The sequence below is a fragment of the Platichthys flesus genome, chromosome 17 (assembly GCF_949316205.1).
Source record: "Platichthys flesus chromosome 17, fPlaFle2.1, whole genome shotgun sequence".
Classification (NCBI taxonomy): Eukaryota; Metazoa; Chordata; class Actinopteri; order Pleuronectiformes; family Pleuronectidae; genus Platichthys; species Platichthys flesus.
In genome coordinates this window covers 10183171-10208698 of record NC_084961.1, presented here as the reverse complement: position 1 = coordinate 10208698, position 25528 = coordinate 10183171, and the positions used below count along the sequence as shown (strand labels likewise).

General features: G+C 42.8%; 1 protein-coding gene across 2 annotated transcripts in view; it reads left to right on the top strand.

Moving 5' to 3' along the window:
* The window catches only part of elmo1 (engulfment and cell motility 1 (ced-12 homolog, C. elegans)), a 107642-nt gene that overhangs the window by 41642 nt on the left and 40472 nt on the right, over positions 1-25528 (top strand). For both annotated transcript variants that reach the window (XM_062409205.1, XM_062409204.1), the window contains exons 2-15: positions 2870-3032; positions 7979-8019; positions 8208-8280; positions 8374-8424; positions 8501-8670; positions 11618-11653; positions 13273-13372; positions 14084-14235; positions 14403-14481; positions 15895-15945; positions 16987-17109; positions 18016-18144; positions 19305-19409; positions 21018-21126. In XM_062409205.1, coding sequence (XP_062265189.1) covers positions 2955-3032; positions 7979-8019; positions 8208-8280; positions 8374-8424; positions 8501-8670; positions 11618-11653; positions 13273-13372; positions 14084-14235; positions 14403-14481; positions 15895-15945; positions 16987-17109; positions 18016-18144; positions 19305-19409; positions 21018-21126 — 1297 coding nt within the window. In that variant the 5' untranslated portion in view covers positions 2870-2954. The remainder of the gene's footprint in view (positions 1-2869; positions 3033-7978; positions 8020-8207; positions 8281-8373; positions 8425-8500; positions 8671-11617; positions 11654-13272; positions 13373-14083; positions 14236-14402; positions 14482-15894; positions 15946-16986; positions 17110-18015; positions 18145-19304; positions 19410-21017; positions 21127-25528) is intronic.

Here is a 25528-nt window from a genome sequence, read left to right as displayed (position 1 = left end):
TAAGGGCTGTGTTTGTGAGGCTCATTATTATCCCAACAGGGATTAAACAGGATGCTGCTGCTGTTATTCTTTAAACGATACACGTTTGTTTCATTAATTGTAATGTTTGCAGGATTGTGCTCATGTAGCTTTGTTTATCTGCCTTAGTGTTTTCGCCACATCTCATTCACCACCATGAGCTTTTCCTCCCCCTCTGTGTGAGGTTACAGAGGGGGGGGGGGGGGGGGCACAGAGATGCACTGAATTGCCTCAGAAAGTATTTAACATATGTTACTAAAGCACTATAATCCTCAATGAACACACTCGTTCATGTTTCACTATTGAAATTCAAAGCAGAGGGTTGGATTGAGTCATTTTTGTGGAGTTGTGACAAACGTGACTTGACTATGACACGCACTTAGGAGGGAGAGAGAGAGGGAGAGAGAGAGACAGAGGGATGCATCCACCTCTCCCGCTTTTGATGCAGCGGCTGCCATGGCAACGGGCCCTTGAATAAATGCTAGGTGGATTATTATGGGTTGACTCACACTCACACACTCACACACACATACAACGCCAGGCTATTCTCATTATATATACGACAGTATCATCAACTTAATACCTGTTCATCTAAAACAATCACACAGTAACTATGTCTGCACACAGTTTGTCCACACACACACACAAACACATTCAATTACTCACTACTCTCTCTACATGCTGCATATATCGACACACATTTTCTTTCCTCAGTACTTGTCCCCCAGGAATTAGTCTTAGCCGGTGTTGTTGCATTATGGATTGAGAATAAATATGTAAACAGGCTTCTTCACCAGGAATTAAGATGATCCAAGATTTCTAGACAGGCTGGAATGGTAAATTATTGAAGCCTCCCTGAGTAAGTTTCAGGGGCATCAATGCTATATTTTCTATTTCATAACTGTGCAGTGGTGGGTTTCATTAGACCCCTGCAGGCACAGAAAGGTGCCTTTAACCAGATACCCCCCTGTGTGGGTTAGAGTAACTCTGATTCGGTACGTTTTTGCTCATCACGTCCAGCTGGCTTATCTCAGAAAGCCACAAGGTTTCAGGTCAATCCAGCTGCCTGTTCCTCTGTCAGATATCATGGGCTCTCTCAGGAGTCCTCTGCACAGGGACCTGAGCCGGGGAGGAGCCGCCCAGGATTACGAGCTCAGTTCAGTGTAGTTACATGTGTGTGCGTGTGTGTGTTCACATGAAAGAGGCTTGAGTGCTACAGATTTTGTTGCTCTCTTCGTGAACCACGGTGCATGTGTTTGCAAATACAGATTCAGGGTCTTTTTGCGTGCTTCAGTTGTGTTTATCTCAGTAATAGAAATAGAAAATGACAGCTTTAGATGCTCAGGGTTGTGATTATTTTTTATTTTGTTGATGTGCTCTGTTAGATGTAGCATCTATTCAACTTTTCCTGGTTCAAATTTTTTTTTTCTGGATAAAGGACAGTGGATGTCCAACTTGTTCAAATATTAAACTTCATAGGGAAAACTGTGACTATAAAATCAAATTAGTGCTTTGATATTAGTGCTTAATTTCTGGGCCTGGGTATAATAATAATAATAATACCTTAATATATATATATAGCACCTTTTAAAACAGCCATTCTTCATGAAGACAACAAATAAACAAGAATACAAAACCTCAAAGACAAGAAGTAAAGAAAAAGTTAAAAGACCTTAGACCTTAGGAGGCACACACAGTAGTTTGTCTCCAAATTAAAGCCATAAATACCAGGCTGATGTCATTGACCGATTTCCTCAGATCAGATTAAAATATTCCAGATTCAAAGTTTGTGTTTCGATGGATGTTTGTGTTCCTCGTGACGGATAAACCGACCTTAATGTGTAAATCTTTGTGGAATGCCGCTTTATTCCACCAGATGGAGGGAAATTCTCTGGACTGACGGCTAAAGCTTCTGCTGCTGTATCGTGCATGCTCACCTGCTATTGTGACATAAGTGCTGCTACAACTCATGAATGAGAAAGAGCTGCTTTGTGTGTTCAAATGTCACAACTCGTACGAAAAACGACTTTGTACCGGGGCGTCTGTTCTGTTGAAGTTGTAGGAAGACGCTGCTGGGTGATTTGTGTGACTTGCGACTGCATTTAAATGACTGAACCCGACTGAGCAGCGTACATTCTTAAAAACATAATGACTTTCCATCAACCCACTTACCTGCTGTGACCTCATTAGCAGATAATCTTCAATTTGAATCAAGTTATTGAATTATCTGGCCCAGCAGCACGTGCCACTGCTCTGCGTGTCAACAACTGCAAATTAAATTTGGGCAACGGCTGCAAATAAAATGGATCTCCGTGAACAAATACCAAAAATAAACAGTATCTCCACTTGAGCTGGTATAAGTGGTGTTCGCTGGAATTTGCATGAAGAGCTAAGTTTTTAAGGTCAACAGGAGAGAGTGTTTAAGCTGTGGGCGATTGCTGTGGTTATACAGACATTTGGCATTGTAGCCTGACCTCAGATATTTTTGAGGTGCGAAAATAAATGAGTGCAGAGAGTACATCTCTATAAATAACAGTAAACCAGTTTAAGTAGGTTGACTCATTTCCTCTTAACCCTTAAATGATATAAGAGGGTGAATAATTGGTTTGAGTTGCTCACTTTAGTTTCTGCTGGAGTTATCAGTAGTTTAGTAGCCGCCCCCCCCGAGAGCTGTGCAGAACTCGGCTCTGCCCCGTTTTCACCTTTTCTCTTTAGTCTTGAATAATATTCTTAAAATGTTTAGAGGAAGCAAAGACCCAGATCTTTACTAATGTCTGGTCCATTTTTCTCCCCCTGTTCCCCCTTTCATTCCTGTGTCCATCCTCCTTTCCCCTTCACTCCTGTCCTGCAGGTTTGGATGAGCCTCCTCCAGTGGTGGTGACAGAGGTGTGAGGCAGCGAGACGTACACCGCCTCCCCCCACCCCTCCCGGCAGCCATGCCGCCGCCGGCAGACATCGTGAAGGTGGCCATTGAGTGGCCGGGGGCCTTCCCCAAGCTCATGGAGATAGACCAGGTAGGTCTCTGAGGACCAAACACCACAGAAAGACTTATTGCCAGCACACGTACGACAAACATCACTGTGTCTCTCTTCAAGCTAAAGGTTGTGGACATTAATTAGACCTAAAAACTGTGGCCTGTTTATGTAGGTCACAGATCTAAACTCACTCTTTTAATGACTTCGGTTTCATGGAAATGTTGACAGGAAAACACAATTAGATTTGATAAGGAATTCAGCACTGGATTTGATTAAATCCCATCAAACTACCTAAGGGCAGCATAACAAATTCCTAACATATTCCAGTAATTTACACAATACTGGAGTTTACTGGAATTCATGATCAAGATGCATGACATGAATATCAGATTTTCTACTTAAGCCCCGGACAGAATAATACGGCCTCATATGATGGACCCTGAGCCAACCACGTTCTTTCCACAAGACTCAAATGTCTAAAAAAACTCACCAGCACCTGCTTTCATCTGGTTGTTGTCGACAAAGTGAATGGTAACAATCAGCATTCACTCCCGGGTCAGAATCTGCAGTAGACAGAGCTTTTTATCGGCTCCAGTCGGCATCGATGGAAACTTGACACCAAGGTGAATGCGCTAAGTTGAGGTGAGAGTGCACTTTATCCCCGGACACACCAGGAAAAGAAAAAAACAACTCTATTTTGAGAAATGAGTCAATTTTTTGCATCTTTAACCGCATTTAAAAAAAAATCCATATTCCCACTAATACTGGTGTAAAGGAGTTGTCATCACCCTTTTAACACAGACACAACCCTCTCTCTTCCCAAACAACTACGGTATAGGTCACACACACACCCTCCTGTTTGTAAAGGTACGGGCCGGGGGCGAGTAACAGGGTTCTGATTCCCCGATCGCTGGCTTTTAGAAGAGAGCACAGTGCATTTCAGATCAATCCACAGGAAAAGGTGATAACTGTGGGTCAGCGAACGTCTGGCTCTAACTAACACTGGATGACATTCTAATGAAAAAAGAATTAGAACCAAACAGTGATGAGACGGCCTCATGTGTGTGTGAGGTGGGATAATCTGTTTACAGTTGCGTGGTGTGATACAGAGTGTGTGTGTGTGTGTGTGTGTGTGTGTGCGTGACTCATGGATGGACTAATGATTGTACAAGCTATGAGTCACCGTGGCAACTGGAGCCATGATTGCCCTTCTCAATGGATGAACCACTGAATGAAACGCTGAACACCAGAGGACATGTGCTTCTGGGTTTTCTGTAAACACTGGAGTGTAGATCTTCTGGATGTAGTTTGTGTATTTAATGCCTCTTTATCTGCCGTTTGAATAGTAAAATGTCTTCACTTCATTAAACCCACCTCTCCTCCTCTCCTTCCTCCGCTCTTCTTTAATTGTCTCCCCCCCCATCCTCCTGTCGTCTTCCTCTTGTTTCTCCTATCAGTCGCCTCCTCCTCCTCTAGCCTCTTTGCTTTTGCTCTTGTTCTCCCCCCCCCTCAATCCTCCTCCCCGTCTTTTGTTGTATCTGTGAAACTTGCCCAGCGCCTCCTCCTCCTCTTGTCCTCCGCCGTCAAATCCCCACCACCACCATCTCCTCCTCCTCCTCCTCGTCCTCCTCCTCCTCCCTCTTCATCTCCTCTGTACAATAGGCCCTGCAGCAGCATATGGCAGTCTGAGTCATGCGATAGGAAGTGGGCTTCGGCTCCTCTCGCTGTCTTGAGACCCAGAGAAAGCGTGTGTGTGTGTGTGTGTGTTTGCAAGAATATCAATTTGTGTGTGTATTTTTTGTTTGTTTACGAGGGTGTGTGGGTGTATTTGTGTGGCAACATGCATACTTGTTACTATTAAAGTGTGTGTGTGTGCTTGTTTGCTGACAGCTGCGTATATGTGTACTTGTGCCCATTTGTATATGGGTATCCGTGTGTGTATTTTTGTGCGTGCGTTTCTCGTTGCCGCGTTGTGTTAAGATGCAGCTGTTTCCCTCTGTGTTTGTGTATCTGCATAAATCACACACCAATTTCTCTCTTTCCAAACATCCTCTGTGCCTTATAGGCACACAAGTACAAGATCTGTGCAGTGTGGTGTGTAAATTGGTACGAGCGCAGACAATTTCAATAAGCGCTTTAGTGTTGTTGGTTGTCAGAAATGCAATAACAGGGGAGGTGTGTGTGTGTGTGTGTGTGTGTGTGTGTGTGTGTGTGTGTGTGTGTGTGTGTGTGTGTGTGTGTGTGTGTGTGTGTGTGTGTGTGTGTGTGTGTGTGTGTGTGTGTGTGTGTGTGTGTGTGTGTGTGTGTGTGTGTGTGTGTGTGTGTGTGTGTGTGTGTGTGTGATTTTCTAAGTAGCATAAGGATTTCAGCAGAAACAAACAGGAATCAAACTGAAGGTCGAGATGTAAATGCAACACTGACATATCGACTTTTGAGATGATTCGTTGATAAAGCAAACTTAGCAGAAAATTGCTTGGTTACATTTCTATCCATGTTGATATTAGTCCATTACTCCCCCCTGAGGTTCATATCTGGCTCTATGTCTGATACATGCTCCACTGTGGTTACCAGCTCATTTTAACTTTGTCTGTAGTACAGAGATGTACATGTCTTTAATTGGAATCATCTAAAGGAGAGTTTGAACTTTGGTCAAATCTGGCTCTATATGCATAATTCAGAAGTAAGTAACCATCTTAAAAAAAAAAAATTAATAATGATAACACATAAACAGAAATTAAATGGGTCTTTTTTTCCCCCATTATAAACCAAAGGTTTGTACTTGTAAAATAGAAGCAAGACGTTTTGTTTCTTTCAGAAAACATCAACTTATATTTACAATTTATTCCCTTTCATATTAGATCTAATTTAGCTGATTAAATGGCAGAATTAAGGGAGCAGAAATAATCATAGCTTAAACAAAAATGTGCACATGTGGTAAAAGATTATTAGCTTTTTATATTATTAGTTAAAGCTCTGCATGTTTAAATGTATTAGTTTATTAATAATACATGTCCAAAGTGGATGATGCTTTGATGAGAGGAGGAATGGCTCAGAGCAAGGCACTAGGGGTTTCATATCCTTTTAAGATATTGCAGAGCTTTAACTGTTTCTTTGATGGGATGAGAATATGAATAGTTTCCTCATGAAAATGAAAGAAAGAAATATGAAACATTTAGAGTTAAATCCGGGATTTTCAAGTGGTATTCAGGTCTTGAACGTTTGTAAGATAGCGTGTGATGCTGAATCAGTATATTTTTCTTATATATAGTAATATCATATATATTTCTTCCATTTCGCGCCTTTTTGAAACTCATAGCTGATGTTTCGCACATTATATATACATACACACATTTTTAAAGTTCCTCACTTTCCTCCACTCCTCTCACTCTTTGTTCTCTGCTCTCCTGCCCCCTCCACTCTTCCTCTCCCTGTTTGCGCTGTTGCTTTTCTTTCATCTTATGTCATTTTATTTATTTTTCACTGTTTCATCTTTTGTTCCCTCTTTTGTTCTCATATCAGCCCACCTTCCTTCTTTGTCACCCCCTGTCTTTCCCTCCCTGTCATACAACACCCCCCCCCCCCCCCCCATCCTGCCACCATCACTTCTCTCTGTAAATTCTCATCACCACAGCTTGTGCTCTTTGAAGCAGCTTCTCTCTCTCTCTCTTCTGCTCTGACTGCAGGAAAGTAGTGATAGAGAGCCGTCATATAAACCGCAATGCTCTGTACAATGTTACAGATGCTCGCCAAATTGCTGTCTGTGCATGTGCACGGTTAGAACTGTGTGGTTTTATGCACATGCCGGTGCCTGTGTGCTATGAAGAGACTGTTGGGTTCAGTCCGGCTCTAAACTGGATTTGTGGATAAGACTCCTGAGCCTGTGAGTGGAGCAACACTGGTGAAAGAACAGTTGTTTTTTTTTACTTTTAAAACAACCATACTTCAAATGGATACTCCTGATTAGTGGTTTGGATCAGCAGAGATCAGGACATCCTGACTTTGGTCTCTTTCATGGTTCTAGCTCCGAAAATGCATTTAAATGCATTTGTTTATGTCCTGTAATGCAACTAGAACACATTCATCAGGCCCATCCGGCCTAATGTGTTAACACCTTAACTCCTCACCTCCTCACATAAGGAATCCTCCTCCAAAGTTTCAGTAGACATGTTCCCATTGTTTTCACAGCCTGAATATTCTCAGTCTGAGTAAACTGACCTTCACATTTAAAATAGGTAGGAGAGTCCCTTTAAAGAAAAATATCAATGTCCTTCATTCAGAATTTCACACGAGCAAAAGCACAGACTTGTAAAGCAAGATGTATTTTTAGTGTCGAAGGAAAATGGAGCAGTATGTCCAGAATTCCTGACAGACTCTTTTTATTAATGCATTAACACTGCAACATAATGTGACTGTTATAGACAGTCGGTATCAAGCGTTGGGCATTTAATGGGCAAATTGGTTCATCCACTTATTTGATCATTTAATGACATATTTCATAAAACCTTTGATTTAATTTTAGTTATTAAACACTGAGCTTGTTTCCTATATACTGTTAAGTGAAAAAAAACTGCAACTTGTGGTACTGCAAGGTATAGTTTATACGGTAAGATGCATAGAATCTTACAAACTGCAATTCTAAGCTAATTTAGTGGTGCAGAGTAAGATTAACGATTTATTACTATATAAATATAAATGCTATAAACAAAAGTTCTGCTTCCACCACAGAATATATGTGTAACCGATGCAGAAACCGTTCCACGAACAGTAATAGTGAATGAAATGGTGCGACAGACACGGTCAGTGCTTCCACATCAGCAGTTGTACAGTAAGATAAATAACGGCTCTAGCAGAACAGTGCCCAGAACAGTGCCTCATTGTGCCAGTCCAGTAATATAAAATGATCGCAGCTCACTCTTGAGTTGACTGTTGTTTTAGGAACTTGACTTTGGACCCTGGACTAAATGCAGGTTTAACTTTCTCCACAGAAAAAGCCTCTCTCAGCCATCATTAAAGAAGTGTGTGAAGGGTGAGTCTGCATTTTCTGTTTCCTGTGTGTGTGTGTGGGTGTGTGTTTGTGTTCATTATTTAAAGAATAATACTTCCTGCAAAAGTCACCCTCCATCTCTTATCTGTGCTTTAATCTTGCTAGCTGTATTTTACAGAAGACGTTGAAATGAAGCAATGAAATGTTTTCTCCCCATCCAATGCCTTTAGGTGGTCCTTGGGGAACCATGAAAACTTTGCTCTGCAGATCGCTGACGCAACAAATTTTTACATCACAGAAAAGGTTTGCCTTTGTGCTTTTTCTCCAGAAGAGTCAAATACGTTCCTTAAAAACGTCCTTTCTAACTTCTGCTTTTATCTTCATAACCCTCCACAGAATCGCAATGACATCAAGAATGGCTCAATCCTGCGCTTGACCACCTCTCCTGTAAGTTCTCTTCCTTTTATATGAAAAGACGTTCAGGGTGAATGCACAGATAAAGATAAAGGTCCTTCCTCTCCAGTACCAGACAGCTGTCCAGCTCCATGAGCGGATCCAGTCCTCCAGCATGGACGCCAAGCTGGAGTCTCTGAAGGACCTGGCCAACGCGTCCCGTGACATCACCTTCGCCCAGGAGTTCATCAACCTGGACGGCATCTCCCTGCTCACACAGATGGTGGAGAGTGGGACTGAGTAAGTAACTGTCCGTCCATCTCCTCTCGTCTCTATCTCTGCAGTGTTGTCCACCTTTTCTGATTAACCAGGGATTTGTTACAGTGATGAGTCTTTACACGACCCGGGTGCATTATAGGTTTAACTGATCAGGTTGAGCTTTGACCATATTCTGTTGTCGTTGCTCTCTGCATTCTGAAGTTCAGTCTAATCATCTTTATGTTCTTATATTCTTCATGTTTCTTATACCAAGGTCAGACTTTCATTAGATCGCTGCAGATTTACATAGCAATTTGCGACTCCCATTCGAACACCAATAATGGCTAGATTTTTTTTGTCTAGCTCTAAAAAAATGAATAAGCTAGCTTATAAAGTGTGGCAGGAAAAAGTATTCCGTTTCCTATCGAAATATGTCAGGAGCAATTTGTCCAATAGAACACAAGTAGCTTGACCCAACCAACCACAGATTGGTCTGTCTCCGTGTAGAATGTATGTGACTGGACAGTTTAATGAGTCTGTGCCACAACTACAGTGGATCCACAGTTCTACCTTTAAACCCTCTATCACACTAAAGGTGTCATCCATGAGTATCACGGCCCAAAAGAGAAGAACCTGCTCGTCTTCTTTGTTGACCGTGACACTGATATTACAGTAAACTGAGAAGAGAGCTCTGCACTGGTCTCTGTCTGTTCAGTGTCTGTGCACGCGTGTGTGTGTGTGTGTGTGTGTGTGTGTGTGTGTTTGTGTGTGCGCGCGACTGTATGTTGACGTGGGTGGAGGCCCCGTGAGACCGTCTCATCCGAAGGTTACAGCGAGGACATTTTTCGCTGAGGTTGAATTTCTCAGCCATGATGCCAGGGGGAAGTGTGTGTGTGTGTTTGTGCATGAATCCTTTTGTGTGTGTGTGTGCGTGTGTGTGTGTATGTGCCAGGAGCATTCTGTGTAAATGCAAGGTGCCGGCCAGCCAGAGCTTAACCCAGATGAGAGCTGCTGTGAGAGTGTAAAAACGCACACACGCACACACACACACACACACACACACACACACACACACACACACACACACACACACACACACACACACACACACACACACACACACACACACACACGCATGCACACCCACGGTTCAAACTGGCAGGGAGGGCAGCAGCCGCCAGCCACCCGGGTCGCTCGCGTTTTCTGCCTCATGCAATTCTCATTATTCATCCTTCTTCCCAGTGAAAGAAAAGATGGATTGAAGTCATTTGCATAACAACTTGGCTCCGAAACCACACACTGACATAAGGTCAAGGGGTCAGCAAGAACACCCAAAACACTTCACACAGCCACACATCGATAGACTTAACGTGCACAGTGTCTTATTCTGCGTCTCTTATAAAGTTTCACAGCCCCCCCCCCCCCCCCCCCCCCCGAAGGTATTTAAAATATCTTGCTCAGCAGAAACCACGTCTCCTGTTTCTGCGTATTATCAGACGACACCTCTAGCATAACGCTCACTTCTACCGTTTTGAAGCGAGTCATTAAAGCCCTTCCTCCGTTTCTGCATGTAAGAAATGAGCAGATATTTGACCCAGTTTGATCTCCCAGTGAGGAGCCATCCCAGCAGCACCGGTGTTGACTCTGCTCTCGGCTCTTTCATTAAATGTGGTTTTATGTAAATTGCCTTTGCATCGGTTATTCAGGGCTGTTGATTTTAAACGTGTGTGTCCGTCTGAGGTGCACAAGTGTGTGTGTGATAGAGATATCAGTGTCTGACACGTACACACACACTCACACAGATTACCTGACAACCAACCTGGTGAGCGGTAACTGTTCCTGGGGCTCGGTGCTGACGACTCTCGGTGGCAGAGCGTCGCTGTGACTCAATCCCTCTGCCAGAGATTCTGTATTCATGTGGAACTCAGTTCTGCGTTTCCTGCCAACACCAGCTCTACGAGGCAGATGCCGCCCTCTATTGACTAAAATATGGAACAACTGTTTAGATTGCATCGTGTAGGTTCAACCAGCTTCTTCTTTTTTTTTTTTGGATAATTAAAAACAATATGACACTACATTTTATAAATATATTACAGATTGCAATGGCCACTGGGAAATGAGATTCATTTGTTTTAATAACATGTTTTTATGGGGCATTTTGAACTTAGGTCTTTTAATAAGCATTGTGATAAATAAAAGTGTTTAAAAGAAAGCCTCATGTAAACTTTCGGTCGCCTGATGAACCGAAATTCACACAATAGCATTAAATGTATAGGATGAATAATTGTATAAACTTTAGAGCCCATTCATTAATTGGAAATTCTATATAATTCTCTATATAGATATATGTCTATATATGTATAGAATAATATATCAATATAATAATTATATAGAATTGCCAATTACTAATGGGCTCTAAAGTATATGTATAAGCATATATATCTTGCCTGTATAATACTTGTTAAATACAAGCAGGTTTAAAAGTACTTTTACTTGGACAGTTAGTGTGCCTAGTAGGTAGAGTGGTCGTTCTCCAACATGAAGGTTGGGGGTTCAATCCCCACTCTGCCAAAAAAAAATCAATTGTATATATGTAATCATACATCCCGTCCACCCACCCATCAAAAGTACTCTGCACCCATCTAGTCTGTTAACACAAGGAAAATAAAATTCAACATAAAATCAAACATTAAGTTAAAAAATATAAAGATAAAAAAATGTAATGTGAAAAAGAAATGTATAATAACAAAAAGCCAATTAATTTGCCTGAAAAAATTATAATAATAATAACCACGATAGCTCAACCCTTGAAAGTAAATCGAACTTGTGTCTTATTTGTACACTAAGAAATTATTCATTTATGATGCCAGATTCTTTACCTTGTCAACTGGCTGTGATGTGTGTTGTTCCCTGCTCTTTGCTGACACCTAAAGGTGGTCGGTTGTTTTGTTTCCCAACTGTGACGCCAAAGTTTCTCGAATCTTTTCAGGCGCTATCAGAAACTACAGAAGATAATGAAGCCATGGTAAGGCTCCCCAACCCCCCCATACCCCAACCCTCCGGCCGGGTAACGTCATTGCCTCTCTGCTCTTCCTAACCTGCTGACCGAGTCTGCATGATTAAGACTTTGGCCCCACTACCTTATGGGAAATTATTTCTACGTGTATACCACAGCCACTTAAAGGCTCCAATGCCAGAATCTGTTTGGCACTTTTTTTTTTTTTTTTTGCATGTGGTTTTGGGGCAACAGAATCAGTCGACCTCTTTACTATCCGACTAAACTGATAGAATACTAAGATTTATTGATTTAAAAAAAAACTAAAAACACTAAATTAAGAAAACTCATTGAAGTCGATGAAATGTTGTTTTTGCAAGTAAAAGTTAATGTGAGCATGACTTCTAGTGTAAGTCAATGCTTACCGTGAAATAAATCTTGGTTTTCTTTACATCGCGGTGCTCGGGGGTTGAGGGGATTTGTCTCTGGGGCTCACTGTGAGCCAGGTTTTCTTTTCTCCGTCTGCCTTTAATGATCTATCCACTAATATCAGTGTTCTGCTCTTTCATGTAGAGTCCAGTAGTTTAACCCCAGTGTGTCACCTCAGTGCCCAGTGCCATCTGCAGAAGCCTCTTCGTCCCTCAGCTGTCGGTTACTAATTGTCCATTTGAATGTTAACTAATCACCTCCCAAGCGGCACACTTACCCATGATGCTCTCTGTCGATCCATATGTGGCAATGCTAGGTCACGTTCAAGAAGATGTTACAGTGTTAGTGGTAAAATGCATCAATTGATTAAGTCCCACTTAAGTTTGGATATTTTTTTTAAGATGCACAGTTTTTGTCTTAAATTTTTTATTGTGGTTAGATTATAGCAAGTTATACAATTTAACTAAAACAATCTCGAACCCATACACACTTCAGCACAAGTTGAAAACACAGTTCTGCAATTCCAAGTTTGAGCAGTAGGTGTCAGTGTTGTAAAACCAATCCGTCAAGTCATTTGACAAACTTGCATTAACGGAGCAGTTTTCAACACGTCAGCTTGAATAACTTGTATTTTTAGATTGTTTTTAACACAACCTGTCTGCCAGTGAAAAAGTTTTTACATTTGATGACGGTTCCTCCATTTTTCATTAAGTACTTCCTGCTGTAATATGTCTTGGATGTAACAGACATTTAATAATGCGTTCCCTGCTTTGGCCTCCTGCGACTCCCTGCGGCGTGATTTATTTCTCCCTGTATTTGTGTAACTGCATGACTTCATTCTATAATGTAGCTTTCTGGTCCTGATTGAACGCCACCCTGTGCTGCCCGGCTCCTGCTGGCCCCCTGCAGGCCCCTGCTGTTTCCACGAGGACAGTCTGTCTGCGCTGCATCGCAAACCTTCTCCCCTCCAAATTTCTTGCTCTCTCCCTGTCTGTTTGGCTTTCTTTCTCTTCAGCGAGCCCGGTCGCAGCATTGAACTTCTGTTGTTTTCGTCCTCTCTCCTCTTCCTCTCCTCCACCACCTCTGTCTTTGTCTCTCGCTGATCGCTCGCTCCTCGTTATGTTCCCGGCCATCTGGGCTTTGCTGCTATACACCGCTCCAGGCCATCTGCTACAGAGAAGTTTCCTATGGTTTGTGTGTGTCCCTGTGTCGTCTCGTAGTTTTGGCGACCTGCTGTCCTTCACTCTGACGGCCTTTGTGGAGCTGATGGACCATGGCATCGTCTCCTGGGACACGTTCTCTGTGGCCTTCATCAAGAAGGTCAGCCAGGGAAATGACTCATTCAGTAACAGGGGTTCGAAACTGACATAATGCTGCTGTTAGATTACACTTTATTGGCTGGAAGTTATTGATTTAACACACACACACACATGTTGGTTTTGACGCCGTCTATAATAAAAGCTCCCTGGTCAAGTGACATTACAAGGTGTGGACGTGTGTAATCGTTACATCGGTGTATAACTGACAATAGAGGCATCGGCAGTATATTAACACAATTGAAGTGTTCTTTACTACCCATCAGCTAAATGGAGCTCTTGCAGTCATATTATCTCAAATTAATAATGCACAACACATAACCCATTGCAGTTGACTTTGTTTAGCTTTGTATGGTTTCCCCCTAGGGCTGCAGGATGAGGCCAAACAATATATCACGATTAAAATGTTCATATTTGGAGCTATCGATAGTTATCACGATAAATAGTCTGTATCATTTATATTGATGAAGTCCATATTGCGATGATAATTGATATTGTTTTATTACCCAGACTCGTTATTCCATCAGATTGCAGAACATGCTACAAACACAAATCCAAAATGTACTTATAATGTGCTTTTCCAGGCTCCCAAAGTATTTTATCTGTCCCCTGTTGTACTATCACATCTCTGTGTCTCCAAAGCATTACTGCTGATAAATGATTCAGACCTCTCTGCCGTCCCACTTTCATCTCCCCTGCACCGTCCCTTCTGCAGATTGCCGGCTACGTGAACAAGTCGGCGATGGACACGGCCGTGCTGCAGCGCTCCCTGGCCATCCTGGAGTCCATGGTGCTCAACAGTCAGGACCTGTACCACAAGGTGGCGCAGGAGATCACCATCGGACAGCTCATCCCACACCTTCAGGGGTAAGAGGGTGGATCGGTGGACTGCGTGAAGTTGATTCACTTATTGTAATTTATCAGCGTCACTCGCACAGGGAGGGATGAGTGCATTGGAAACAACTTGTGCCGACAATAATTGATTGCTTGTTTTCGTAATGAATTCTCCTAATTGTGCTGCTGTTTAATTACAGGACTGATCAGGACATACAGACCTACACCATCGCTGTCATCAACGCTCTGTTCCTCAAAGCTCCTGAGGAGAAGAGACAGGTGAGACCCCCGTGTGCACACGCATCATTCTCACACTATACGGACTGTGTGTGTCAGTTCATGATGCAGCGAGCTGTACTTCACTTTATCATCAGCGTTTTGTACTGTTACAGAGTACCTACTATGTGTGTGTGTTTATGTGTGTGTCTGTAACACACTCGCAGTGCAGTGCAACTGTAACATCTAGCAGTGAAGTACCGATAAAAGCACCACTCATCTTTCTTTCCTCTCCCCTCTGCAGAAGTGATCTTTTAGCTCCAACATGCTCTCATTCCTCCTCATCTCCCCTTCCTCTCTCTCTCTCTCTCTGCCGCTCCCTCACCGATGTCACATGCCCTGTAGCTAATCACATGATTTCTTGCCTCGGCACCGTCGGGTCCAGGGATGTGCCTCGGCATTAATAATGAATGGGCCAACCCACAGTATTGGTCTCATGCAGCATACAAAGCTGCAAGGACATGGTAGGCAGAAATAAGCGACAATGCACAACTGCATACAAATTGAACACACACTGCGAAATTAGCAATTTGACAGAGGTCAGATCAGATTCATGAGGTTGGCTGGATTCAACTTTATCAGGTTGTTTTATGTGACAGGTGAACAATTTCTTTCTCAAGTGCAGGGCTTTTGTTAAAGTTCCCCCGTAAGATTACATCGCAGTTACCGCCATCATGTCCTGGCTGCCAGCAAAGGCCATGTACTGGTCGGATTTCTGAAAGTACCATAAAATGTACACACGCACGTATATAAACATAGTACTGAAAAAATACCGGAATTCACGTCGTTTCAGCTATTATTATGGTCCCCCACTCTCTCACTTTTCTGCTGACTCGGTTGCCCCTTCACCCCCACCCTCCTCCCTTCCAAAAGCTGCACCGCTGACAAATACTAGTTTTTGTTCTTTTTTTACCTCCTGTCAGTGTCGTTTAGTCCTTTTTTCCACATTCATTCACTCACCCTCTCTGTCTCTCTGTCTCTGACTTTGTTTCCTCACTGCACACGATATGGTAGTTTGATGAGCACATTGTGGACATCCTAAATTGTCCCCTGACAGTAAGTGCACCCTTGATAAGCACACTTTGTAGTTTGCACTGTAGATGTAGTTAATGCATTAAGTACCCCCCCCCCCTCCCCCTTTTTAAGATTAAGTTCTCCTTTGGGATGGCTTCCTTATTATTTCATGACCTGTCACTGCAGACTCAGCCGTGTGCCGTGACTACTTTATTTTTGTTTTTGCGCCCATATCTTTTTTTTTTTTAACATAGAGAACCCCAGAAATTACATTTATTGCTGATATATTGTTGTTTCTCACCACACCCCCCCCCTCTCACTCTCCAGCTAAATAATTGTATATTTATTTATCAATATGTGAATTTGTATTCTTTTCTTTCCCTTTTCTTTCTCCCTCAATAGGAGATGGCCCATATTCTTGCCCAGAAACAGCTGCGCTCCATCATTCTCAGTGTAAGTGTAATTACTTCTCTTCCTCTCCGGTGTAAGTCTGTTGTTCTTTCTGATGCCTTTCAGACCTGGTATCAACATCCGTGATGATCAGCCCTGAGTACCTAAATTCGCCTGAGATCCAATCACTCAGCCCTTATTTGTGGGAACCACTTCTAATCCAATATCTCAGGACGGATGTTCATACCTGGTCGGAACCATGCCTCTCCCCGTCTGTCTCTGTGTTTGTGTCTGTCTATCTCTCCCTGTGTTATCCTTTGTCTCTCTGTCTGTCTCTGTGTTTGTGTCTGTCTATCTCTCCCTGTGTTATCCTTTGTCTCTCTGTCTGTCTCTGTGTTTGTGTCTGTCTGTCTGTCTGTCTCTCCCTGTGTTATCCTTTGTCTCTCTGTCTGTCTCTCTATTTGTCTTCGTCTCTCTGTCTGTCTCTCCCTGTGATTATTTTTGTCTCTGTCTCTCTGTTTGTCTGTCTTGCTATCTTTGTCCCTCTCTCTCTGTTTATCTTTGTCTCTGTCCGTCTCTCTCTTTGTTTATCGATGTCTCTTTCTGTTTGTCCCTCCCTCTGTCTCACTCTCTTTGTCCCTCTATCTTTTTTATCTTCGTCTCTTCATCTCTATGTCTCTCTGTGTTTGTCTTTGTCTCCCTACCTCTGGTTTTATGCTTCTGCACCAGTGTGATATCAGAGAGCAAAATGAAACCTGCCACTCCTGCCTCTGTCTCACCTCCCTGCTTATTATCTCCTGTTCTCTCTTTCTCACACCTGCTCTCTTTTCCCTCCTTCATCCTCTCCCTCGTGTTAAATCTCATGTCTCCCTCTCTTCTGCCTTCTTCTGACTTGGGCTTCCTAATCCTCATTATTCACTCCCAAATCCTCTTATTCTTCTTCGTTATCTCTCACCGTCTTCCTCCAAAATCCACGTCTCGCCTCTCCGACCTTAAAACCCGTCCTCTCTCCTTCACCTTTTCTTTGCACATCCGAAACCTCTGTCTTACATTCTCCCGTCCCGCCTCCTCTCCCCTCCTCTCTTTGTCCTTCACACCGTGCAGAACGTGATCCGGAGCCCCACGCCCATCAACGATGAGATGGCCCACCAGCTGTATGTGCTGCAGGTGCTCACCTTCAACCTGCTGGAGGACCGCATGATGACAAAGATGGATCCCCAGGACCAGGTGGGGACTGGGAACAGGGCAGACACAAGTTGGGGTGGATAAATGAGGGCGTGCTGGAAGGGTAAAGAGGGGAATGTAATTTCACAGATATGGTAGATTGAATTCTGCCATGGAAGCTCATATGAATACACAATAGATATTTACAACACTGTGTATGAAATATATAGAAAATGAAGTAATCTTTATTGGTAATATTTTTACAGAAATGCACATAAAGTAAAGCTTTTGTACTTTTCTCATTATATTATATCGGCAAACCAATAAATATATCGAGCTCCACAAAATGTCAGTAGCAGTGTATATATATTATATATCAGTAGATGGGGTACAATAGAGGTATATCAGGCTTTCTCTACATCCATATTTTTTGTTATTAGGATCAATTTACTGTTGTTTATTGTTACCACTAAGAGAAATCTAGAATACCAGCAGACTTTTCAAATCAAAAGTAAGAATGTCAGAATAATAAGTAGTCAGGACACGTTTGTCCAGCCTAGTACAGCCAACACAGCACAAGTAACTTTATTGCAAAAAAACTCAGTCCCTGCAGGTATAAGAGGAACAATTTCCAAAAAGAGAAAGTGTTTCTCACAGAGGGATCCCCCAGCAGGACAGGCGGGCATGCTACAGCTGCAAGAGTAAAAAATCATTCATCTTTTATTCAACAGCTTGTGGGCGGTTTGGGCCTGATCCGGCCAGATTTCAAAGAAATAAAAAACCTTACTATAGGTTTGGCCAAGGAATGTAAACAGTTGAGAGACATGGCTGCTGGCCAGGCAGCCTTGGGCACTGCAAGATCCCAGACAGTGGAGATGAGACTGATTCCTTAATTTACAACCTGTAGACAGGATGAGAAGACGGATCGAGTTATGAGCATCACTTTAATATTCTCCTCTGTGTGTGCAGGCTCAGAGGGACATCATCTTTGAGCTGCGGAGAATTGCCTTCGACGTGGAGTGTGAGCCCAACAACAGTGGCAGCATCGAGAAGCGCAAGTCCATGTACACCCGCGACTACAAGAAGCTCGGCTTTATTGTAAGTTTGTGTTTTTGAAAACCTCAAACTACTGATACCGAACACACATACATACACTGGACTCAAGAGGGAGATCAGCAATGAAAACAAAGTGTCTGACCACAAGGGAGACGGATAATTGGACATAATTGTCCCTCACTTTAAAATGTGGAAGTTTGTGTGTGCGTGTGCGTGCATGTGTTTGTGTGTGGTATTACTCATGTTGTGGGGACCATAGGGAACTGTGTGCGTATCTTATTGGTCTAACTGTAGCATAACAACTAAACTGGCTTGGTGTGAGCTCACATTTGTCTCAGGGCTCTTCCCTGCACACTCCCACTGCAGAGTGTTCAGCCAAGATAAGGACAATTGGACGGCTTTGTCTCCACCAGTGTAGAGAAAAACCCTAAAACCCTAAAGTCCTCCTTAGCCTGCTTTTCATGCTAGACAGCGCACACACACACACACATGAACACAGTGTATATACACGCATCTGCAAGCCATAATTTGTAATCATCCAGAAAGACCTTATCACTGCGAAAATAATTGATTTTCCTTCAGGTGTTTTAAGTGGGGACTGCTACACACGCTGGAATATCTTTCATGGGTCCATATGAGAGTGAGGGTATTGGTCTGTTTCCGTTTGGAGCCTCCAAGTCAGCTGCATGTCAGGCAGAGTTACAAAACTGATGAGCCAGATCCTCCAGTCCTCTTTTCATCCTCTGCTCCCTCCTCTTCCTCCTCTTCCTCACACTTTTCCTTTTCAACATCCCGTCTCACCTTTTACTCTCAAGATCCTCCTCAGAGTGATGTGTGTGCAAAAATATATCCATGCTGTTAACCGAAGGTGGAATAAGGACAATGTATGCAGTCTGTATCTGTATATACCATAGTATATTTAAGTGTGTGTGTGTGCGCGTGTGTGTGTGTGTGAGAGCTATAAATCATATACAATACCCTCCACAATTCTCTGACTATAATAATAATAAACTTGTTTCAAAATTCAATCATTTTTATGAAAATAAAATCAAACGCATGTTTCACTCCGATGACGGATGAGGAAAAAAAGAGCATGTTCTTCCGATGACTCCCAAAAGAACAAAGCATTAAAAAGAAAGATATTGTAGTATTGTGTTCAAGTGAACGTCTCCCCCGTCTGTCTCTCTCTGTCTCTCTCTCAGAACCATGTGAATCCAGCTGTGGACTTCACCCAGATCCCTCCAGGCATGCTGGCTCTGGATAACATGCTGTACTTTGCCAGACATCACCAGGACGCCTACATCAGGGTAAGAATGCTCGCACACTTTCTTGTACGGTTATGCCCCATGTAGTCCCACCAACACACACTCTGACACACACAATGCCCCGCCATTTTTTATCATTTCTCCTCGTCACCTCCGCCTCCTCACAAACTTCCTTCCCTCCGGCTCCTTCGCTTGTGTCTAGTTTTTGGCTCAAACACAAATTTTCTTTCACAGAAAATGGAATTTCATGAGGCTGCTCAGCCCAGACAATAGAACTGATTTAATTCCTTCCAATGTCAGTCAGTCATTTTTACACTGACAGTCAGCAGGATTGCTTTGGTTAATAGACTTGTGATGAACTCAACTGCTGTCTTTAATAGGATATAAGCATAGACTAAACATAAAGATGGACGACATGTCTCCACTTCCTCCCGCCATCTCGAAGTGAAACCAAAATATCCTTCACACCAGGGATAGATCCATGGTAGCATGCTCGACCAATCGCTAGTCAGTCTTAACTGTCATTAGTGATGTGTCAACCCGTTTACATATGTATATAAGGTACTATAAAGACACTACACGTGTTACAATTGTTAATAATCATACAAAGTCATTCAAATTTCGTTTTTGTTATTATTATTGTTGTTATTATATTACCCCCGCTCCCACCAACTGCAGATAAGAACACATCATTTATTAATATAGAAGTGGTTGCTGGTTTATATCCATTCTTTTTACCCAGGAAGAAAGTAACCGATGATTTGAAAGTTCAATCCAGACTCGCCACAGTCTTCCCATTCATCGATACCTCACACGTCATGTTCCCCAGTAAAACTACACAGGGCCAAGATTGATAATGACTGTGTGTCTGTTTGTGCGCTCTGGCATTATGCTGGTGAGTAACTCTGTCTCCGGACCTGAGAAAAGAGATGTTTAAGCGGAGCCGACTCAGCCGACCAGAGGGAGAAAGCAGAGCCTCCTTTTTCCCAAATTAAACTGTCACTGGCGAGAAGGATTGGGACCGTGATAGCCTCATTTAGGGAGCGCTGCAGACTTCTACATAATTAGGCTGATTTCATTCGCTGTAGAGATTTCATTGATGTGTTTTGCCTTCCAATCAGATAGCCGTGAGGGTCAGATAAGGTCAGATAATGACTAATAGAATCAGCCATAATGGAATTGTTGAGGGCAAAATGACCTTGTAAACCAGTGAAGTTTTTACAAGAATGCAAATGTAAAAGCAGAACACACTGAGGGAATTTCTTCAAATTTGGTCCAAACATTCAGTTGGACTCAAGAATGTTTTGATTAGAATTTGGTCATCAAAGGTTAAGGTCAGTGTCAGTGTGACCTTACCTTGTGAATATGTTATCTTAAAACTCCTCAAAAGAGTCCTTTTCCAAATTTGGCACAAACTTAGACTCACAGATTAACTTATTAGATTTGGGTGGTCAACGGTCACAGTAACGATGGCCTCACAAAACAGGTTTTTGCCTGTTGGAAATAATATTCAGAGTCTGGAAATTCTTCAAAATGCTGTTTATTCTAGTGTAAGAAGTGAACACCACATTCTTAGACTATTAATTTACCCCTGAGCAGATGTGCTCCTGATGTACCTCGTCCTGACTCATTGATTCTTTGTGTTGTTAGATCGTCCTGGAGAACAGCAGCCGAGAAGACAAGCACGAGTGTCCGTTCGGCCGCAGCAGCATCGAGCTGACGAAGATGCTGTGTGAGATTCTCAAAGTGGGCGAGCTCCGTAAGTGGACATTAGCACCCAGACCCCCTCCACCTTCAGTCAACAGCAGATGATGTCTCTTCTGTGTCTTACTTCACTCATTTGACAGTTGGAGAAACGCTGCTTTACCCACAGAGATGAATGTATGTACTTGAGCATGTGCGTATAGATTGTTTGCCTTTTGCATACACATCCTCCCCTTCCCACTAAGATGAAAGCAACCATTATGCTCAGTAATTGTGCTGCTGGGAGTTCATTATTCAGTGATGCACCACAATCCATTTAGCCCCTCTCAGACTAATATATTGCCTCTGGGGGGCGTGCTGCACAGAGACAGAGAAGCTCTGCCCGCTTCCACTCCGAATTGACCCGAAGCGAGGGAGAGGGCATGTTTAGCACACTTTTAAACCCACTTGCCCTTTTCCTCTGCCTGTGTCTGTTTTCTCCACAGATGATTTAGATTCAGTCACATTATAGGGATCTCCACTCTTGTTTGGAAATTGCAGTGTTGGACTTTGTTTGGAGAACAGTGTCCACTTCTGTTTTCGGTCTTTGAATAATATTTAAAGAAATCCACCCGGATTGTCTCCTCTGTGTTTGACCTTAGAGTCCCGGCCTCAGTATAAATACAAGATAAGAAGGTGCAGTCATATTTTTTAAACATTTCCAAGCATATTATAATGTGACTCTCCTTTTTTTAATATTCTCTTATCTCTGCCAGACTTTGCTCTAATGCAAAATGCCTCCGGCTCCCCCTCCGTCCTAATCAAATTCTCAGCTCACACTCAGCAAAAACAAATGGACACAGATATTTAGTTTTAAGTGGAAAGATGCTGTGTGCAGTGTTTAGTTAGCGTAACATTGTTACCTGACAAAATGGCTCTGACCTAGAAAAACTGGGGTGGATGCGTGGAGGGTCTTAGTTCAGGTGAGGAGACAGGTCATGTCTCCGGTGGTGTTAAACGACCTAATTTAAAACACACACACACACACACACACACAAACAGTGTGTTCTTTGCTTGACTTCTTTCATGCTACATTCACATTACTATGTTTTTGTTTCAAAAAGCATCATCCCTGCTACGTATGCTCACCCTAACCACTCTACTCCAAGCTTTGGAAACACTGCTGGCCCCATTTAAGTTTGAAAAGCCCTGCACTGGGGTTAGTCTGGACGGGCAGAAAGGGGGATGACTGGAAAAGCTAGTTACAACCTCTTGCTGGTTTGGTCTTCTAGGTCACCACGTAGCCTTCCCTGATTCGTCAGACTCCTGTCACATGACCCCCTTGCGGATGAAAACAATCTTCTTCAGCTTCAGCTACCAGTGTAGAACACAACATGGATAATTACTTACAAGTGTTTCTGACCCTGTTGTCCCTGCTAACGGCCCAGTTTACGTCTATTGTCACGTGATATGTGTTTTCAGATGTGTTAGTATGGACAGGGATTAAAACAGATGTGGAAATCATTTTAGTTTCTTAACACCATTTTTAAACGAAAACGTAGTTGAATGGATGTAGCCTCAGTGACCTGGTTTATACTGGTTCTAAGTGTTTGTGTGAGCATCTTCTTGTGCCTCAGGGCTTTGATCCCGTGGATCTCATTAGTTTTTATACAAATATGAATCACTGCACACGCCCTCTTGACCTTCGCTCTTAACAGATTAATATTGCTTTTTATTCCTTTAGTGTTTTGATATGTCCCCTGACCTCATTCATGTCAATAAGCTGATAGCGACCATAACTGTCCCAAAACAGGGAAAACGTCTGTATCTCTGTGGCTTTTCCTCAGCATGTAGTTGAAAGCTTATGCAATAGAGCTAAATCCCTGGGATGAATGCCTGGGAATCATTATGAATGAGATTGTTTCTGGGAGACTGGGTGTTTTTAGTAAACTGAATCAAAGGATCTGAATGTGCAACCCTACCTAAGAAAATCTGCTCCCCATTTTCTACTCTACTTTATTTTTGCAAATATTTTTACACTGTTGAAGATACTTTTATGTTAGGGCGCTAATATTTCCCTGCAGGCCTGAAAGCTGGGGTTGTATTATGGTGGTGACCTTGACTCGTAGCTCTGGGCCTCTCGTTTCCCAGTGGTTGTATAATGTCCTCTTTACCGTGTCTGTCAGCCCCGGAGACTGTGGCTACTATTAATATTAATGACGTGTTATACTGTTTATGTGTGCATTTGTAAAACGGAAGAACAGATAAGAATTGGTAAGGTGAACCTATACGCTGCAGCATCTGACCTATCTGCCCATAGATGCTGTCTGCTGCCACAGTAAGGGCAGCTACATCTGCTTCAGACGTGACAGGATTCCCGTAAACATAAGTAGGTCTTCTGTGGGCACGCCACAAGAGAAAATAGATGTAAGGGGAATAAAACGAATTCCCTTGGAGGAAACTGGGGAGAGGAAAGACATTTTGAGATATATAGTTTGATATATATATATATTTATACACACACACACACACACACACACACACACTCACATACTGATGTTGTCCCAAATCCTCATGTTCCCATCTGTCTTTGTCCCGACCCTAGTAAATATTTGCACAAACTCACACTCACAGAGCATTATCTGCATCTTATCCTCATGTGTCCCAGAGTAGTCGTAATCTGCACTGCGTCTTCTCTTGTCGAGGGCTAAGTGCATTTTCATACACACCCCATTAGCCCTGTGTATATTAACGCACACTAATGAATGTATGAGGAGGAGGAATGTAACATGGGCCTGGCAGGTGCTGTAAATGCTTCGTGGGTAGCGGCTGGTCATTAGAGGGAAGCATGGGGCCGTGTGTGTGTTTGCACGCATGCTTGATGCAAGGGGCATGAGTGTGCATTTCCCAGAGGAAGGCTGGGAGAGAAATGAGTCTGAGCTCTGCACCGACTGTCATTATTCGCGTTGACCTTTCCACAGAGAAACAATGAAACACCTGACACTAATGAGGATGTTGGAGTGGCTGTCTGTGCCTCCGTAATGTTTTATCGGTTTGGATAGCGTGGTATTTGAGTCGGAGTAATATTAGAAACTGGGGTACATTATTTTGCCAATAACTTGACATGGAACAATGACATTTCCAGCCGGTTATTTTTCTCGAGTGCACCGGTTCTCACACTGTGGGGAAAACACGTCTGACTGAGCCAATCACAAGGAGTAAAAGAAGAGCGACGGAATTTTTCTGTGTCAATGTTTCTTTTCGATGTGCGTGTTTTCTTTGGATGGAAATGTTGGTCGGTCTGTCAGTTCATCATTCTGAACCTTTGAGGATGAGTCATAGGATGCACTTGAATATCCAATTTGTCTATTTTAGAAAAGTTTCTAACTGAGTGCAATGATCCAGAATTATCTCCTTTAGTACATGAAACACTGGACCATTAGGAAAGGAGAAGCTGCTGCCCCACAATTCCTTGCAGCACTCACATTTAAAGCGATGCAACATCATAGTAGCACCACGGCATAACCACGTAAATATAATAACACCTTTTTTAGCCTTGTGACACAATCTAACACTAATTTAAATCTTCACATACCTCCTGTGGTCAGAGCCTCCCGCTAGCTTGGTTTCACACTATTTCGTTTTGTTTGTTTACACATCGTCTGACATCATCTTACTCCTCATGTATAACCCTGGATACTGCACATAGGTCTCAGCGAAGCAGGACATATACATAGCCTGTAAGAACAAGGTAATACAGCTGTCAGTGGAGATGTAGGCTACCCACTAAATCTTTTATAGTGCTGAGAAAAAACAAGAACCAGAGCTGCTCCAGAAAACTTCATCAGAGCCAATAAGATCACCAGAGCAATGTAATTCTCCATTTAAAAGTAATGGTTGTCTTTAAAATTTCGTGTCTATAAATCCAATCCAAAAACCCCTGGTGCAGAAAAGAAGATTTAATTTCAGCCGCTTCTTCTTCTCTTGCTTTTTTTCTCTCACATTTTTCCAATCTCTGCTTCACACCCCTCTGTGCACAAGGGCAGAAGAAAGAGACAGCGGATTAATTGTGACGGCGGGGATGTCTTGGTGGCTCATTTGCTCGATGTGAAATGTCAGCTTGGCTCCGGCAGGGTCCAGACACTCTCTGCTTGTTTTATCATGAGGTTAAAACACCAAGGAATGGTCGGTTTCCCTCGGGAGGCTGAAGTTGCCTTTTCTTCTCCCATCTCATCACCTCAAGCTCTTCTTGCCTTATTTTTCTCACTCCTCATTTTTTCGTTCAGGGCTTTTATTTACTCTCTGCTGGTCTAAAGAACACCTTTCCATCTCATACTTGTACTCGTTGCTCGTGCTTTTTGATGCTGCAGCTTTCTTTCTCATGAATTTGTCACCGTTAAACCGCAATACAAAGAGCATTTGACTTTTTCACAAACAACAGGCAAGCATTGCAGTGACAGTTGCACTTTCGGGTCAAC